Source organism: Cupressus sempervirens, chromosome 5, assembly GCF_028749045.1.
Source record: "Cupressus sempervirens isolate cs-2001-9-10 chromosome 5, ASM2874904v1, whole genome shotgun sequence".
NCBI classification, from domain to species: Eukaryota; Viridiplantae; Streptophyta; class Pinopsida; order Cupressales; family Cupressaceae; genus Cupressus; species Cupressus sempervirens.
In genome coordinates this window covers 64,940,005-64,960,592 of record NC_143122.1, presented here as the reverse complement: position 1 = coordinate 64,960,592, position 20,588 = coordinate 64,940,005, and the positions used below count along the sequence as shown (strand labels likewise).

The following is a 20,588-nucleotide window of genomic DNA, read 5'->3' as shown; positions in this document are numbered from 1 at the left end:
GGTTTGTGATGAACATTTGGATCACTTGGGCATCATCACACACTTATTCGATCCACTCAACTTTCTTGCCAATTTTTTGCAGCATTAGGTTGAGTGGACAGTACAGCATGTCCAAAACCATACTCATACCACTCCTTAACCAATAACTTGGCAGCCCTACAATTTTTGGCATAGTCTATTAGCACCCGAACAACATTTTCCATGGCATGGAGAAGAATGTTTGCAATAAATGGATCATCTTTCACTTGCCCTTCACAATCCATTACTCTTAAAATAATTGCACCTCTTGTGGGCACCGCAATAATATTGGCCAAAGGATGACTTCTTGTATCTTTCCATCCATCATATACTATCGACACACTTGTTTCCATCCATGAATCTCTTATGGGCTACAAGGAATCATCTAAATGTTTCACCTCTTTGTCTAGTAAAGTGGTGGGCAACTTCTCATAATAACCCAGGCCCTTGAACCCCCTTGGAGCCTCAATAATTGATCTCACCATTTTTTGCCAATACAGGGAGTGAACGACATTTAATGCCTATTTTTTTCATAGATGCATCTACCTATGTCTTTCTATACAATGTCTCTAGCCATATTGTGAAATGTCATTTCCAAGGGCCCCTTTCTCTCTTATTTGACATCGGTCCTTAAAGAGAACACAAGAATGAATGGCCCTTTAAGGGTTGTTAATTGGAAATTGAACCTATTGAGGCCTTTGATGCTATTTTACTTCAGATCTTTCCAAAGCATGAACAATTGCATACCCAGTTGCTTCATCTGCTTGCCTTTGCTCTTCAGTATATTTCAGTACAAAACAGTTTTCGAGAAGGGTTCTACATGGAGTTTTCCCTTTAACTCGTCTTGCCTATACAAAACTTAATGTCTTTCTGAGGAATAATGCACAAAATTGTTCACTCAACTATACATTCCTCATTGCAATGGCTACAAATTCAAACGTAACCTCCTCTACTTGATTTTTGTTCAGCCATTTTCACATATTTTCATATAGTAGAGAGCTTGGGTTTGTTTTACGCAAAGAGTTCCAGACTAGAAGCACTTGTAATTCTATGAATCTATGAACAACTTACAAAGACATAAACCAAAATGAAAAAATTGAATAGAACTAGAGAGTTCATTTCATTTTGTAAGAAAACTGCAAAGAAAAATAAAAAACAAACAAAATGAACAAAAACCTACCTCTTCTATTGAAATATTCCTATTCAATGTCTTTCAGGAGTTCTCAGCAATTACAACCACATAGGAATAGCTCACAAACCAACTCAGAGCATAGAATAATCACCCTTTAACAGTCCTTGAACAATGGCAAGCAAACACGAAAATTTAGCAATGGAGGCAAAAAAACATTATATGCACAAATGAGATTATGTTTTTTCTTTCAAGTCTTTTCAGTGATCTACTTTAGGGTTGAACATTCGAGTTGACCAAAATAGAGACAAAAAAATTTATTTAAAAAAGTCCCAAAAACCCATCAACTTCTTCCCAGGTTCGACCGCTGATCTCAAAATTCACTTGAAATTCTTCAAAATTCTCCCTGGGATCTGTAATATATATCTAAAAGATGCAAACTCGTTGTAATCACATATAACCGAGTATGAAGTTGGTTAAAAGTTGTCATTTTAAAATCAAACCTAAGGCTATGGGAGAAACAAGAACTAATCGATGCCTATTCAAGGTCATAGAGTCACTAAGACATACATCTTCATTTCATAACACATTAATATACTTCAATGATCATTCAGGAATTACCCCATTGTAACAATTTGACTTGCAGTACGCTAACAATGCAATTCTACTTCAAAATCTATTTCATGACAGCAACATTCTTATTATTTTCAATGAAAGAAATTACAATGCTCCTTGAACAAAAACTAACAATGAAAACAGCACAGATGCAACACGTGCATTCATGGACTTGGCAATCGTTGATTTTTGTATCCAAAGAAATATCATATCACAAAATGGAGACTACACATTTATGTATGTATTCATATGTATCTCAAATCAAAGTATGCATTGTCATTATAAAAGATCTGTATAGATCATGGACAATTATTTCCCACAAAACAAACTTATCCTGCCAAAAGGAAAAAAAATTGCATACCTGCCAAACATTAGCCCAGACCTCGCCATTTATATACTCAAGTTCATTCAAATGAGATACTTCAATTCCTTCGTATTTCACAGTTACTCTATATTTTTCTGAACACAGTTCAAACACAACAAGAAATAATATTTTTAGTTATGTACTATGGACACATCATCAATTGCTGCTATTTTGTCAACTAACAGAAGATTAAAACCCAAAGAAGTTTTCTAGGCAAACTAAAAGCTAAAAATATATATATTATGAAATTGGCAATATTTGGAAAAGGGGTAAAAGAATTTTAAATGAACAAATTAAAGATGCCAAAAAAAAATATCAATTGCAAGACCTCTTAATGTAACTGGATCAAGATAATACATAGTTGAACTTCCATCGCTTCCAAATAAATTTTTTCCATCATTTGCCAATCCCCAACCATCTTTCATGGGATGCTGAAAGCTTTTCACCTGTCCCACCCACGAGTGCATTAATCAACATTTGTGGAATGTTTAAACAATAAAAGCCAACAAATACTCCAGTCTAATATTCAGCAGGACAAAAAAAACATAATGAAGTACCTATTACAGTAAAAGGCAATTGTGCTGAAAACCAAATCTTCATGTTGCTTTAGTATTTTTATTTCTATGCAACACTATGATTGTAAACCTGTCATATATGGTGAAACAACAATGAATCTCGGACACTAGAATCTAATGAAGAATAGCATTACATTTACAGTGGTAAAATTGTAAATAGAATCCAGTTACACATGTTCAATTTGAGAAAAATCAATTGTAAATAGAATATTTGTAAAATGGGGGGAATTTTGATGTTTGTTTCATGTCAAATATGTTGCATGGAAATACAAATAAATATAGCATAAAAAGAGGGGGGGTGACAAAGAACTTAATGCTTTGAGAAGAGCTGTTGTACTTTAACCCAATAGAATTTGTGCAAAAAGCAAAGGGCCAACCATAGGCAACTATTGTAAGGACAACCTGATGTTCTTATTTAAACACACATTAGGGTATGTTTTCATAATGTCCCCAATTTCCATAAGGGAATTACTCAAATTAATTAATTAAGTGGTCCCAGAATTTTAAATAATATTATAAGGACCTGTAATTAAATTTTATTTTTTTTGATAGGTAATCAGTCGAAGCCTAGATTATTTATTATTCATTTATTATTATTGTTAAGATTAATTATTATTATGTGTAAAATCTCGAGTAGATTCAAACCCAAGACCTCCTTGATGAGAGGCTTGCAATTTACCGATACGTTGTAGGCTCGTCTTTAAAAAATTGGGGTAATAGACCTAGGCCAATAATGTTCTTCAACCCATTGGTTGTAAGCACTATAGGAAGAAAGCCCCACTATTTCACCAAGAGTCAAAGTCAACAACTCTCAATTAAGAACCACAAAGAGAGCAACCTTGTGGAGACTTAAACCTTGGTTGTAGGTACTACAGGCAAGAAGCCCCACCATTTCACCTAATGCACAAGTCCGTTGTAGTTAATTATTAAATAAAGGGGGACCAATTAATAAAAATAATAAAATTTTGTCAATCGTGCATATTGTAACTTTCTAGACACTTGGAGGTCTTTACAAGGTGATGGTTAGGCATTGCATATTTGCAAATCATCATGAAATGTATCCAACTCTTTTGTATTTCTAAAAGATGAAGCTTGAAGATGGTTTGTGCACAGTTTTGGAGGTGGAAAATCCTAGTTTACATTTTGCATGTTTGGTGGTTCACAACCACCCTAGTATGTTGTTGAAAATATCATCTTGATATTTTAGATTGTGCTAAGTAGTGAAAACTCTTCATCTTAACACAAATCTGCATTTGGCACAAATCTATATTCAACTCTTGGTTCAAAATTGTCATATTGAAGAACTATTTAATATAATCCAAAGCATAGTTCAAAATCTTGTTCTCTGCCACTTATCGGCAACGCAAAAAAAAGTTTTCTCAACAAATATCAGAGAGAAATCGACAACTTCCCAGGAAAATATCAGGAATTTTAAAAATGACTCAAATTTAATTAAAAATGCATTTAAAAAAAAATTCAGTAAGTAGATGCATGTAATGAGTCAATAAATGAGTAAAGAAACCAAACAAGCTGATCTAGATATATATAAATGCAATAAGTAACAAAATTGCATCCTCCTAAAACTTTCTCCTCCACCTAAGATGCTCAACGCTAGAAAAGAATAATGTTTGGCCATTTTGCAGGGCATCACAGTTAAATTGGCATTGCCTGCAAGAACTTGAATACTTCTCGCTGAGAACTACCAAGAAGTTGTGATTTTCTCATCAAGAAGATTTCAATTTCTCTTCATAGATTTCTCACACGAGAAATGCAAGTTTTCACGCCACCCTCAAAATCTCGCGAGAAAATGAGATATCAACAGTATTTTTGTGCTATTTTGAACTATGATCTTAAGTGCTATCATCGTTTCCTCTGCATGTGTAAATTTGTATCAATTTTCTAATCTGTGGCATTCTAATCTACATCTTGCATAATTGATCAATGATATTCATTGGCAACAAGTCCACTCATGGAGAGCATAGTAATCAGTAATCCTTGTTACGTCAAGGATCACCATACAAAGGTGTCCATGAGCAATAGTTGAATGTATGGCTACCATACCATACTACTGTATAGAGGTGAAGGAAAGGTGCTCGTAGCCAAGTTGGAGTTGTCATACAACATAGTCTTGATGCACATTGATCATCAGACAATCACGTTAGGTTGAACAGAGCAGTGGCAAGTCATACGGAGTTGTTTGAGATTGCCTTTGGGCCAAATTTGCCTTTAAGTCGAGATCGCCTTCAGTCTAAGTCTACCTTGGCCTAGATCACCTCTAGGCCGAGATCGCATTCAATCAGCGTCTTCCTCTAGGCCAAGATCGCCTCCAAGATTTGATCACCTTCAAGCCAGACTTGATCTGTGACAACTAATCCGTACTCACATGACTTCTCCCCAGTCATACACTCATCGTAACAATAAACTCTTGAAATAGAAGGAACCACCTATTGACCCTTCCTTGACTAATAGGTTTATTCACATGTATATTAATGCTTAGTGGTCCACATAAAATGTTGATGGCTTTGTTAGTAGATAGTGATGAAACTTTTGCACTCTGTACACCATCCCAAGGGCTTCCCTTTATTGTGCTATAGTTTTTCTCATCATTTGATAACCATATACTTGAGAAGTCAAATGGATTATCTAAGCCCATGGTTCCCTACCTGTGCCAATGTGGCACTAATAGCATAATTGAAGGCATCCAAATGAACGTGGAACTCCTTATCCCAATTTGGATATGCCAAAATATGCATAGCCAACAACCCTGTTTTGAGTTCCTTTAAGGCCTCTCCTTGTGTGGTCTACTCACCCTTCTGTGTCAACTCGTTCAATGGGTAGAAAATGTGTGTGGAGTTCTTGATAAACTTCCGGTAGTACCCAATATGATCAATAAATGACTTAACTCTAGTAACATCCATAGGGAGCTCCATCTAAAGGATGACTCTTACTTTGTCCCGATCCATCTCCAATCCATCCTTTCACACAATATGTCTAAGAACTTCCCCTGAGGCACCATAAACCTCTATTTCTTCAGATTTAGTGCAAGCCAAACTTTCCTATAATGTTCCATAAATTTTGTCAAGACCACCAAGTGCATGTCTTGTCCATTATAGTTGGATCAGTCATCTAATAATGCCTTGAAATTCCCTGCAAACATTTCAAAACTATAAAGGATGATCCATTGAAAGGTTGTAGGGGCATTGCACAACCCAAAAGGCGTTTGGTTGTAGGCATACACGCTATCTTCAACCAGGAATGTAGTTTTCAACTTGTCCTTTGCAATGGAGATCTGGTTGTACCTCGAGAAGTCGTGCATGAAAGAGTACATTTTGCGCCCTACTACCTCCAAGATATTGTCCATAAAAGGTATCGACAATGGGTCCTTGATGATAACCGCATTCAAACACCAGAAGTCCACACAAATACAAATTAGATTCTCCTCCTTCAATGAAATTATGATGGGCGAGACCCACTCACTTGTCTGCACCCAAAATACAATGATTGTGTCTAGCATCTATTTAGTTTCATCATTCAACTTTGTAGCTTACTTCTTGTTTATCGCGTATGGCCTCTTCTGCACTGGTTGGGCTCCTAGTACGAGTGGTACCCTTTGAATGCACAACTTCAGTGGGACCCCCTTTAAGTCATTGTATGTCCACACAAACACATCCTTATATTCCAAAATAAAATTGAAGGCTTGTGATGACCCTTCTCTGAAGGAAGATTTGATAAATATATAACAATATTAAACATAAATAGATGAATAATAATATACTATAATTACAACACTAACATATAATATTAATAAATAACAATAATTTAAATATAAATAAACAGATTACTAATGATAAATCTATTATTAGTATAATAATATGATATATTATTATATAATATAATATATATAATATACTATATGATTAATAATACGTCTAAAGTTAAATATAAGAATAATAATAATATTATGCAATCATAATGTAATATAAATATTTATCATAAATTATATTGAAATATAAATCACTCGATATATATATATATATATATATATCATAACATTCATATATTCAACATATCATTCATAAATTATATGCATATTTAAAACACATAACAAATTAATTGTGTGACTAAGAGTCGCAACAAGATCCCACACCTGTGCAGGTATTTAAGGGCAGTGAAGGGAACAAATTCAATCATCAGTCAAAAGGAGCATGGTTACATTTCACAGTCTCCAGTCTCATCCAAGCAGCAGTTAAGATCTAGTCAGCATGAAGAATATGCATCAAGAAGGAATATAGGGAGAGCAATGAATCAACATTTTAATATTGCAGTCAGATATTATATTGAAACGATACAATAAACGAGTGGATAGACTAATACATTCAACCACTAACTAAACCAATCGTCAATCTCTGAGGATACAGTCAAGCAATTTTGAGACCAGTCAACAGTAAATGGTCAATCAGCAAACAAGAACAAGTTTCAATCAGTACAGTAGATAATTATATATTGAATCAGAAAAGCTTAAGGGAGTTGAATGATCAATCAAGGAATAGGCGCAAATTCTAGTCAGAGGAATATCCAATCATGTGTGGGAGCACCCTTAGGACCTAATGAGCCTATAGGACAGAAGTTTATAGGTTTGCTACCGGAGGAAAAGTTTATATTTTTTCTTTCTTTTGGGTTATTTAATGCTTGTAGGGTTATTTTTTACCATTCATGATGATTTTGAACCATGTCAAGTTTTCAGTCATTTGGACAAAAATTGTAAATGTTGATCAAAAGTTGTCAAAATTGTCACGGCAACTTTTCTTATTTTAGTCAAAAGTTGTTTATGGTTAGCTGTAGGTTGGTTGGTAGTTGAGTATGATGCAAATTATGTAAATTTTGTTCCTGAACTCAAATTTGAAGGTTGGAGAGGGTTGGAGAAGGATGGAATAAAGAAAGAACTCGATTTTGAAGCATCCATACATTGTTTTTTTCAAGTTTTCAGAATTTGCAGTCTGAAACATGAAATTGTACGGCCTTTTAATGGCCTTATATTGAGGACTATAATATATGCATGGAAAGCTATTGTTTCTAGTTTCCACTTCTTTTTATCAAATTAATTTTTGAGCTCTGTGTAAGATATGACATTTTTAGTGCTTGCTGCTCAAAATAAATAGTTTTCCCTGTAACAATCTAAAAGAAACGTTTGGTGCAGCCATGTAAAGTATATATAGTACGGCTCTAAAACCAATTGAAAAGGTTGAATAAGTGAATATACTTTAATCTGAAAGTGGTTTGACCAATTTTCATAATGTTTTATAAAAGTTATGACAATTTTAGTGCTGGTATTTTGTCACCCTCCTAGAGTTTCTAGATTGAAGGAAAAATCATCTCTCTTGGTTCCATGGGAAAGATCCATCAGATTTTGTGAGAAGGCCTAGAATGATGTTATCTAAAAATTCTCCTAAGGAAAGGTCTTGACTCTTTAATTTGTATGAGTTATTGAAGGCTATTGTCTTCAGATTACAGGGTGAACTACATTGAAAACTGTCTTGAATCTGTGTGTTTGGTTTGGTTCAAACCATTCACCTCTATCAAATCAGCAAATAAGATATTATGAAAACAAACATTTGATTCAGCCCACAGTTATAGTCAAAAGACTTATAAGGAAAAGAAATAAATTTAAATCCATATTGGAAGCCTTATAAAATTGACATAAACATCCCCTACAGATTTAGGATAGCCAATAACAGTCATAGCATAGAAGGAATATGCTTCCTTAACTGATGTTCATAATGAGGATCAGACACAGAATCAGGATAAAGCACATGAATCATGAGACAATAAGTAGTCTCTATAACATGAAAGTAACCAGTTTACATAGAGCAGGTCATATACATATAAAGAAAACCCATTGCTTGAACATATTACTTGTATATTATTACCATTATAAAGAGGCATAAGAAATTTGAGTCTTACAAATCTAAGTAACAATTATAAAGACTTACAAAAGGAACATTACACCTTGACACCGTACCATCATTGATCTGATCTGAACGACCACCATAACAACATTTCTAAAGTCATTACACATTCAATCCATACATTCGTAGACCACTCTCTATCCCTCTGTAGTTGCAGATCAAAAAATAATATTTGATGACATAGCAGATATGCTGGCCTATATAAATTCCCAATCTAAAGAGCAACACAATATAAGAATTCTCTGAAGATACAACAGCTAATAATATTTTTAAGCTAAGTTACTGGTTCAAGTTCGGGTTAAAGTTCAGGTTCAAAGAACCAGTTCGCTGGTACATCAAAATCTTGAAATGGCATTTCAGTTCGTTATTACACACACACGCACGCACACACACACATCCTAGAAAAATGAATTAAGATTAGAATGCTACATAGTATCATAAGAACAACAAAAACACTATAAACTTGTAATCTTAGCATCATATCTATTAGCAACACCAAAGTATTAAAAAAATATTGAGTTCAGGGATCATTGTGAAACTTTCAACAATTGGAACTTTATGCTAAGTTTCAATCATCTAATGGATTATCTAAATCTTCATATTCTTCTTCATCAAAGGCATTAGTTGGTTCACAAACATTGTCAATGCTACTGGGATCAACTGCACTAATAACATTCTTGCTTTTCAAGCTGTCCAACACTTATTACTTTTTCATTGTACAAAGAGCTTGTTTGTTTGTAATTAACATCCTACTACAAAAATGTTATATAAGTAGCTTACAACTGCCTTCGTGTATTAAAGATGTTGGTCAATGTTTCAAATATGACTTACACTATACAGAGCTTCCAATTATTCGGACAGGGGCCATTATCAACAATTGAATATAAAAATTTCACTGGAAGAAATCTTGAGGGTTAGTTTTATTTGATGTAATAAATATTTTAACTTCAGAAAGTTTTGTTTGTAATGCTAAAAATCTTTATTCAAATTATGTAATAATTGTTTTCTACACTAAATTATAGAATGTTCCCAATGGAACTGTACTTGATCCGCACTCAGTCTACCTGGGTCTGCCCTAATTCAACCTAGGTTTGACCCAAAGGAACTAACCTGCTTGGGTTCAAACCCAAGAGGAACCCAAAAAGGAACCGGGACTAGGACCAAGAACTGGTTCAAAATTCACCTAGTTCAAAGGGCCAAGTGGAGAACTGGGTAACTAAGTTTTGAAGTATAGAATTGTAGCTCTTACTAATTACTCTATCATATCCTCTTAAAAATGTATATCATTGGAGAAGAGGCCCTCAAGTGTTGAATCAATTTGAAGATCAATTGAGAAAATTGTATACCAAGTCAGATAGAAACAAGTCTTTTGAGATTGAATCAGTTACGAATGCCAATTACTAAACAGGGGACATTACAGTGGTATCAGAGCATGATCCTACCATCCTACAAGGTAAAAGAGGATACATGAAAATAATTCACTATCAAAGAATAATGTGGAAAGCCAATGGATCTTCAAAGAGGTTCAATCATAGTTGTGACAACGATCTAAGAGTTCGGTAATGTAGAAATGGTGATAAATATATTAATGTATTTTGGAATTTGATTCTGATTATTAATAGACATTTAAAATATGTGAAATAAATCAAGAGAAAAAGGGCTGCAATTAAGAAAGAATCGCTAGAGCACCGTATTCCAACAGTAGTAAGGGAGAATGGCTATGAGGGCACCCTACTGCTCTACGATATAGGGAGAATTGCTAGGGCACCCTATTGCGAATACCTTTCCAACCAAGCATGCAATTAAGAGGGAATCACTAGGGAACCCTATTATAGTAACATGTTACGGTAGAACTTCTATACGGGCACTCTACTACTTTGTGATTAAGGGAGAACTACTAGGGCATTGTAGGCCATAATAAAGTAATCAAAGTATTTAATATAGTTGTAAGGAAAGCACATGTACCAAGAGTCACAACAGGTTGGTTCTTGTAACCAACAGGAGCGCTATATGTAGTGTTCATTGGGAATTGGAATGGTATGGTAATATTGGGAACATTGGTATATTGGTAATGTAATACCTTGTTAGAATCAATAAAGTGATATTTTGCCACTGTGTGCAGTGTGTAAAGTTTGGTGTTACTCTAGTGTTATGGTTGTATTGGCGTACAGTTTCTGTGTATAGCTTACACATTTGGCATAAGAACCTCTTCACATCTAGCATATAACTACTTCCATACTTGGCATACTACTCTACCATATTTGGCATATAATGTTTCTGGTGCATTTTTATGCCCACGTCCTCGCCAAGCACTCCTTTGGCAACTATGCCAACTATGGATATGGAAGGACAATAGGGATAGCGGGACCTTGGCGCCATGGATACAAAGGCAGACAACCTACTTACCAAGTTTCAGCTCGGAGTAGAGGATATACCCCCACCATCTCCAACCCTGATAGGGGAACCTTCTCAAAACCTAATGGGAAAACATCAAAATATGGACCTATAGATGGAGCCTGTAGGAATGGAAGGTAAACGTTAGCACATGGGAGGAGTGGCTACACAACCAACACACTTTGAGGAATACACTCAACGGTTCTTTGCTGAAAGGGAAGCCATGACTAGGGCCACACACAAATTAAAGAGAGAAGCTAAGGAGGCTAAGATGACAACAACAATTTCGACAGTTGAATCCCTCCTACATTTTGTGAAGGAAGGATGCCACACTAAGTTCTACAGAATATATAAAGCAAGGAAGGCCTATTGAGGAGATGGGAGAGCAGACTCATAATTGGCAAGGACCACAAATCATACAAACACATGGGCCCTCATGACCATTCTATCTCAGAGGTAAGAGAGTTTTAAATTCACTTTTATGGAATTAGAGAAAGCTACGTAACCTAAGGACATGTTCCCCCCCCGCCCCGCCTCCAAAAAAATACACCAATTTTTGAAAATGGGGATGTCCCTGGGGCAGGGGGATAGGAATGGGACACCACCGAGCCCCCCACCCCAAAAAAAAAAAAAAAAAAAAATGGAATTAGACAGGGAACGTCCTAAAAAAAAATTGGGGCATACAATCGTCCCCGGGATGGAAAGGGATGCCGTAGACGTCCCTCGACCATCCTGAGGAAAATCATCCATCCCCAATGAAAATAACTTTAAAACAAAAAAAAAGTCTGACTTCAATTTTTTTTCATGTATTTGGGCATCAAGTGGAGCTTGCCTCCCCACTTGCCCTCCAAGGTCAAAAACAACCACATATAGCTATGTTTGACAATTTTTTGTTTTGCATATGAAGTTTGAGTTTATAGCAACATGCTAGGGTTTTCATTTTGCAAGAAGAGGAAGTGATTTTTTTTTTCCCAAGAGCTTGTGAGGGGGTTTGAGCTTCTTCTATTGTGCACCAAGCATGGAAATCTTTATGCTTCCATTTTCCATTTTTTAAATAGATTTGCAGTTTGAAAGAGACTTTTTTTTTCATCTTTTCAATTCATATTTTCATTACATATTTAAATCTCAAAAGCAAGCACAATGAGCAATACCAAAAGTAGTAGTTGTAGTGATGATGAATATGTGGTTGGGGGTGATATTGCTAGTAGTGGCACTAGGAAAGAAGCTGAGACTAAAAACTGATTTATTTAAATTCCCTTCCACCATCACAAGAAAATATGCAAAGGGTCCTTTCAATAGAAAAAAAACTCTTCTCCAATATGTCACACCTAGGCAACAAAGTTTAAAAGAATGAGGGACTAGGGTATGGGATTTCCATGTTTGTCTTTATGATTTTAGGGGCAACCATACAAGTGTGAAGTCACACATTTTAGGTGTTGCATGCCACAGAGTCAAAGCTTGTCCTAAATTGATTGATTGGGAGAGATTAGAATGCCAAACGTTGCACGTAGAGGCTGAGATGGGGGAGGCAAATTTTGACAATGATATCAATATCTGCTCAGTCACAACCATCTAGGTGTATGTCATCCGCCATTGGTACAAGTGGCAGCCCTACTGAAACTAGAGGGAAGAGGAAAATGGGTAGTGGTGAGAAAGGGCTCGCTAAAAAGTTTGTTTAATGCACTGGCAAAGGAAGCTTTTGAGGCATCCATTGGTAGAAACTTTGTTGCTAATGGTATCCCATTTCATTTAGCCTATTCCACTTATTTTAAGCAAATGGTGAAAGATGATGTATTGACTATGAATTACTCCTTTGTACCCCCTAGTGAGCATAAGCTACAAGCCACCATCCTAGATAGTCAGTACTCTAAGATTGCTTTGTTGTTTGAGGATATGAAACGTATTTGGGTTAGGACGGGCTGCTCTATTGTAATGGATGGGTGGACCAATATTAGACATTGACCACTAATCAATATCATTGTCACATTCCCTCCTAGCTCTTATATTTTGAAAGTCATAGATTACTCAAGAAAGTGTAAGGATGTAGAGTTTCAATTCACCATTTTGAGGGATGTCATAGAGGAGGTTGGGTCGCCTAATGTAGTACAGGTAATCACAGATTCTCCACGTGTGTGCAAATCAGTCGGTTTGATGGTAGAGGGTGCTTGCATGCACATCTTTTGGACCCCTTGTGTCCATGAATTGAACAATGCATTTAAGGCTATGGGGAAGATTGATTGGGTGAAATAGGTGGTGTTAGAAGCTAGAGAGTGCAAATGTTTATATGCAACCACCACACTTCACTTGCTCTATTCAGGCACTTCTCTAAGAAAGAGATCCTCAAACCAGCCGAGACAAGTTATGTTGATTCTAATTAAAGTTTAGTTTATTTTATTTATAATTGTTAAGAACTTACATGTGATGTGTTTAATGTTTAACTTTATTTTAATTTAAAATATAGTTTTCTCTGTAGGTATTGCATATACTTCATCTTGATGGAGAGGATGATTGAGGTGCATGAGGCCCTCCACTTTATAATGGTGAATATAGAGTAGGCACGATGGTTCGATTCTAAATCCTTTGAAGGAAAATTGGTGAAGCAAAGGATCCTTGATGACAACTAGTCGTCCTCAATGAACTAAGTTGCTGATTTTTAAATTAAATGTTAGTCTTTTGCTTCCTGATTTACATACTAACTTAAAATTTCTAATTCTGATTTTAATTTTTATTTGCATCTTGCAAATATATTTGCTATGTCATAGCACCCATTGTAGATTTCATTAGATATGCGAATACTAACTCTCCTAGTCTTGGAGAGATACATTAGACTTTTGAGAGCATGTTTGGGAAGATGAAGAAAATTATGGTAGCAAAGGATCCTACGTTGGGGTTTTATGAGGAGCATATAAGGCCTACTAGGACACAGAGGTGGAACATAATGAATACCCCGCTTCATATGGCAGCCTTTTCTCTAAATCCCAAATGGTATGCAGAGTTGAATGGAAGGGGTCTCCCTTGTGATGATCCTAAGGTATTGGATGGCTTCACAAAAGCCATTGATAAGATGTATACAACTCAAGAAGCCTCTACTCTTCGTGCACAATTTCTTGACTTCACCAACCTTCATGGTCCAAACTTGAGTAAGCCACAAGAGAGGTTGGTTGGAGTGGCTTTGGCACAAAGAGATCCTATTGGATGGTAGACCTGGCATAGGAGAGATACACTAGAGTTGAAAATACTTGCCACTCGCCTCCTTGCACAAGTTGCTAGTTCCTCAACTACAAAGAGGAATTGGTCGACATATTCATTTTTCCACTCCATCAAGAGGAATAGACTTACCTCTAATGGACGGAAAAGCTAGTGGCAGTGCATCATGCTTTTCAACTTGCAGATTGTCAAACTCCAAAGTAAAGCTAGCCTCCAACTTTGCAGTGGGATGTTGATCCTGAGGATGCAACCCAAATAGATGAGGAGATAACACCAAGATTGGTTGGAGTTCCATTGGATGAGACTATGCTTCTTGTAGATCATGATAATGAGGATGAGGACTCTAATTTTGATGCCATGGTGGCAAAAGTAGAATAAAGGCAGCAATCTGCTTCATTTTTCTATATTTTGTGTTTTATGTTGAACTTGAACATGATGATGAAACTTTATGGCGGCCCTCTATTCATTAAAGCCTTAGGCATATTTAGATTTCCAGATTTCTATGATATTATTGTAGAATGGTTACTATCCAAAACAATAAAGCATTTATTCAAATATACTAGCATCAACAAAACATTTAATATCAATATCAGACGTACCAAAGTTGGCGAGGGAAACCAATATATTTAATTGATTACCAAATATAACAAGTACATCATTCATGTTCCAATGTTCTTATATAGAAATTAGTTGGTTAGGAAGACCAACCAACACATCCCCTCACTACCTAACTACCCAACCCCAATACTATCTTTATTTACATCAAAGTATTATTACGCCCTACATTTGTCCCCCCCAAAAATGAGGTCATCTTCCAAACGACCACCCAACAAAAACCAAAAGAAAACTACACTTTAAGAAGCAAGGCGGGAGAATGTCCCTGGACTAGATGCCTATTTGCAAATACATCATAGATCTTGCTCCGTAGCCATCTGCTTAGCTCGAACTCCTTGAAGCAAGTGCAAAGCTTCCATTCTATCCTTTTCTACTACTACCAATTTTCTCCCAAAGGCGCCTTTTCTGCCTTCCATTCCACTTCTATTCTTCTTGCCAACTCCTTTCTTCTTCTAGTCTCCTTGTCAAATCCTATTCTTGTTGCAAGGCCAAGAATGTTCCTCTGAGCGCTTCCTCCATCTGAGTAAAAGACTGTATGAGGGGTGGTTGCTCTAGTGTTGTGGGTTTAGTATGCCCGGCCTTCCATATCTCTACTACCTATTGATGCCCGACTCCTTTCTACATAACTAAAATCTAGTCTGTATAGAATAATTTTTCATAAAAGCTACTAATAACTCTGTTGCTCTATGTAGTCGGAATAAAGTAACAATTGTGTTTAGCACTTGTTAAGCTAGTCGAGCTAGGTAGTTAGGAGGTGAGGGAATGCGTTGGTTGGTTTCCAACCAACAGACCCTTCTATAAGTACTTGGATGATTGTCAATGTACTGGCATGGGTTTTCTGGTATTAATAAAGAAATCATTTCCTTGCCTACTGGATTGTGGTATTACTGGTACATTTTATGTTCTATGCATGTGTATATCAATTGTGTTATTTTGTATCTATGAACTTGAGTGATATTACCACTCTACATTTTTGGCGCCGAAGCCTAAGTTCGGATCTGGAGGCATTTTGCCAGACAGGATGGGCTAATGGGAAGACCATTCATACCTAGCATCTAAATTACTAACAGTGACGGAGAGGAGGAAATAACTAGGGAGGATCAGTTGACACGTGACCTAGTGACAGCATGGGAAGTTGTGGTCGAATAGTACGTGCAAAGGGAAGCCCGTGAGAGGACGGTTCATGAGAGCATAGTACACAACAAACTCTTCGTGCCACCAGCAGTACATGATCTTCTAGGACAGATTCCTTAGCTTTTAGCAAGGAAAATAGTACATATTGAGGACGAAAGAGCACAGATCAAGAGGGAATGAAGAAGGCAGCAAGTTCTTCAACAGTTTACCGAGAGGAGGATGCAGGATCACAAATTAAAGGAACCCAGTAAGCCAAGAAAGGGAGATAGGCACTAAATTATTTCCTGCCCCTAATTCCAAATAAATACCGGAGGATAGCACCAGAGGACGAAACTGAGGAGGAAGTCGCCCTAAGAACCTTACATCTCCAGCAGCAAGAAGAGAGACATCATAACTTGAGAACACAAGGGGATTCCCATCGAAGTCAGGAAGGGTGGATTGAACATACCATTGAGGAACTAGCCAATTTGGTTATTTTAGAAACACTGAGAAGGCAGTTTGGGTGCAAAAATCCAAAAACCCCCACACGACAAGAATTCTGTCAGGAGGATATAAAGAGTCAAGAGTTTGTTTCATCGGGAAGTGGTGTTCCATCCAAAAGGGGTGTTCCATCGAGAAATGGATTCCATCCTGAAGTAAAGTTCCATCCGGAAGTAGTGTTCCATTGGGAAGTGGTGTTCCATCAGGAAGTAAAGTTCCATCAGGAAGTGGAGTTCCAGCGGGAAGTGGTGTTCCATCGGGAAGTGGTGTTCCATCAGGAAGTGGGGTTCCATCCAGAAGTAAGCTTGCATCGGGAAGTGGTGTTCCATTAGGAAGTGGAGTTCCAGCGAGAAGTGGTGTTCCATCAAGAAGTAGTGTCCCATCGGGAAGTGGGGTTCCATCAGGAAGTAAAGTTCCATCAGGAAGTGGAGTTCCAACAGGAAGTGGTGTTCCATCAAGAAGTGGTGTTCCATTGGGAAGTAAAGTTCCATCAGGAAGTGGAGTTCCAGCAGGAAGTGGTGTTCCAACGAGAAGTGGGGTTCCATCCGGAAGTAAAGTTCCATCAGGAAGTGGAGTTCCTGCGGGAAGTGGTGTTCCATTGGGAAGTGGAGTTCCAGTAGGAAGTGGTGTTCCATCGGGAAGGCGTGTTCCATTGGGAAGTGGGGTTCCATCCGATGGTGGTGTTCCCTCGGGAGGAGGGGTTCCATTGGGAAGGAGGCAACAAGGAAAGAGAATGGCATTAGATAAACAAAAATTGCCTAAAGTTACGGGGGATAGATCAGAGGAACTTGCTCCACATTGCAAAACCTATATAACTATATGGAAAGCGAATGAGGAGAATGATAGTAATGAATTGTTGAAGGCATTTCGTGCCACATTAAGAGGGATAGCCATAGATTGGTATGCAAACTTGGATGCTGGCAAGAAGAACACTTGGGATAACCTGCGTGGAGCATTTGAGGAGGAATTCAAATTGTTAAGAGATGATGATGAAATTGTCATAGAAATCTACAACACCAGGCAAGACAAGAAGGAATTGGTGAAGGCTTATACTAGGCAACTGAAGGAACTCATCAACAAATTGGACAATAAGCTTGCGGACGGGTTAAAGAAAAGATGGTTTATTGAAGGACTCACCCCGTCCTTAAGAAAAAAAATGAAGATAGTCCCACCATCCACTTTTGGAGATGCTTGTATGCGTACCATGGACATTAAGAGTGAAAATAAAACCTCAAAGAGGAAATGGCATGGAAGCTCTAGTGAGAGTGAGGAGGAGAGTGAAGAAGAGTCTAAAATGATCCAACCCTGAGGAAGGACCTCAAACGGCTAATGAAGTAGCCGGAACTAAGGATGAGAAGAAGGAAGGTAAAGACCTATGGTGTACAGACTGCGAAAAAGAGGATCATACCAAAGGAACATGCCCGAGAAAGATGTTTTGCGAGATCTACCAGATAGGGGGTCATGCAATCAAAGACTGCCCTTATAACCTAAAAACAAGGAACGCCCAAATACTGTTGACTAGAGAACAGTCTACACCACCAACAACTCCCTCAAAGAACAATAATACAGAAGCTTCACCAGGGGGGTACAGGAATAACCAAAGAGGCAGTGCCAATAGTAGTAATAACAATAGCAACACGAACACACCCCTACGGGCAATCCAATATGATTCTCGAGGACAGCCTATGATCCAATGTCGACGATGCAACGAATGGGGCCATTTTGCTCAAGAATGTCAAAACAGAGGGAGACATAATGGAGGAATGCTCTGCAAATGGTGTGGGCCTGGCAACCATGAGGATGTGAGTTGCCCAAGGCAAAAAGGTGTGAACGTGCTAGATATTGCAGGATCAAAAAGTGAGGTACTTGCAATAACAAGGATGCAAGCCAAGAAAGCCATGTACCCGGAGGTGACTGTAAAAAAAGAAAGATTTGAGGAGGCAAAGCAAAACATCCAACATGAGTTGAGAGGGGAAACAACAGCTAAGCTAGCCAAGACCTCTAGGGGCAAGGGCGTACCTAACATCATGAGGAAAGTATTAGAAACTACCATTCCGGTCTCCATTGGGGAATTACTGGATACACTACCCCAGTTACAAGTCGCATTGACACAAGGAACGCTGCCAACTCAACAACAACAGGATCCCCAAGGGGAACCAGAAACAGTAGAACAAGTGAAACCAATAGCAGTAAAGCAGGTAGAAAAAGAAGAAACTTCAGTGGAAAAGGAAGAAAACACCTTATTTACAATAGGTCTAAGGAGAGCGCTAGCAGTGGTAAAGATAGAGATCATGGGGTACAAACTCTCAAACACAATAATTGGTGGATGCTCCAGGGTGAATGTTCTATCGGAAGATACTTGGAAGGCAATTGGGAAACCTACCTTGTGGCCGCCCAAATTCCAACTCGTAGGAGCAGATCAGCATGGCATCAGACCAATTGGCACCTAGATAGGGCAAAAGGTAATAATAGGAACCCAACAATTTGTTTTAGAGTTTGGGGTTATTACCTTGGAGAAGAAAGGATATGATGCTTTCTTAGGGAGAGAATGGCTAGTAGTAGCAAAGGCCAATCACAACTGGAAACGAAACACTCTCTCTATTGAATTGGAAGGAAGTACACTATACATCTCAAGAACCAATCAGTAAGTCAGGACTTGGGCATCAAATTCTAAACGAGAAAACTATGAAGGGATGGAACCGGATGAGAAAGGGGTGCTCGGACTAGGGGAATACTCAAATGACAACACAAATTCCCTTAATGGATTATTCCACTGGCAAATGGGAGACTATGAAGTTTCCCACGCAAAATGTAATATGTTACAAGTACAAGACTCTCAGTCAAAAGGAAGGTACCCGAAGGAGTACACGAAGCATAAAGAGAATGGGGTAGTAAAGTTATCTACTTGGGATAACAAACCTATCAGAGACCTCGTAAATGGGTCTAAGTTAAAAGCATATGAGAGACGGAATAAATTGGCAAGTAGCTATTTTATAAATATAAGGGAGGAAAAAGGACAATAAGCAAAAAGAGAAAAAATCGAACCAAGTCCTTATAAAGATACGAAATAACAAAAGATTACTGAAAACATTACCCGAAGTGACAGAGAAGGAATTATCGGGGAAGGAAGTGACAAACAAGAAAGTGTAGAGGCAGTCAAAGTGATGGCCGTCGTAGGAGAGGAAAGGGTGGCCATATGGATAGTTGTACAATAGGAGGGAAGGGTCGACGGAGCAATCAGGAAAACAGCCATACAGACAGGACCACACCTTGTCATTGCAGAAGAAGAACTCATACGACCAAGCAACACAAAGAGGACCATCGTACAATAGACCTACGTACAACAGACCAACAAGCAAACCACCATACGGACCAAGCATATGGCATTGGTAGTTCCAAATTTCATTTCAAGACACCGCACAGCAACATCCTGCAAGGCAACTTCCAGTACGGCAACATCTCGTACGGAAGCATCACTTTCAGCATCCTTATGTACGGCATCATTTCAAAGGAGAGACCATACGACATAATTCTGTACTGCGGCATTAGTCTAGGCAACAGATCGTACAACAAATTTCTGTATGGCAAACTTTCCTACTAAAGAATTTCATACTGCAGCCACAGGTTGTACGACATAGGAAGTCTGTGACATCCGTACGGTAGAGACAGCTGGCAAGATCAATACAGAAGGCAAATATAACATATGCACATGCAGAGTGATCTACAGTACAAGCAGTCGTACTTATCAGTTCCTAGACAAGAGGAAGCTCAGGGTTGTATAGGTGGCACATACAAGCAATTAAAGAAGAGATAAGGGAGATGGCACTAAAAGCAAAGGAAGAGATAAAGGAGATGGCAAAGGGCAAGGGTGAGATGGCACAGGGCAGCGAGAGCATTGGTAGGTTATGGCTGCCACCTCTCATGTAATATTCTTACTAATATTTATCCCTCAGCAATACCAAATATTCAGTACTTGACCTTAATCCGAACAGTTGATGAACAATTCTGCTAATGATCTGGAACCTCAAAGTCCAATATATAACTTTAACCCGAATATGATGAAAGCAGTCTAGTAGTAGTTATGTCAAACA

General features: G+C 37.8%; 1 protein-coding gene across 2 annotated transcripts in view; it reads right to left on the bottom strand.

The window, feature by feature from the left end:
* Positions 1 to 20,588, bottom strand: part of QC (glutaminyl cyclase) — a 209,334-nt gene that overhangs the window by 67,686 nt on the left and 121,060 nt on the right. For both annotated transcript variants that reach the window (XM_089828609.1, XM_089828608.1), the window contains 2 exons: positions 2,455 to 2,572; positions 2,124 to 2,221 (listed from right to left, as the gene is read on the bottom strand). In XM_089828609.1, coding sequence (XP_089684735.1) covers positions 2,124 to 2,221; positions 2,455 to 2,572 — 216 coding nt within the window. The remainder of the gene's footprint in view (positions 1 to 2,123; positions 2,222 to 2,454; positions 2,573 to 20,588) is intronic.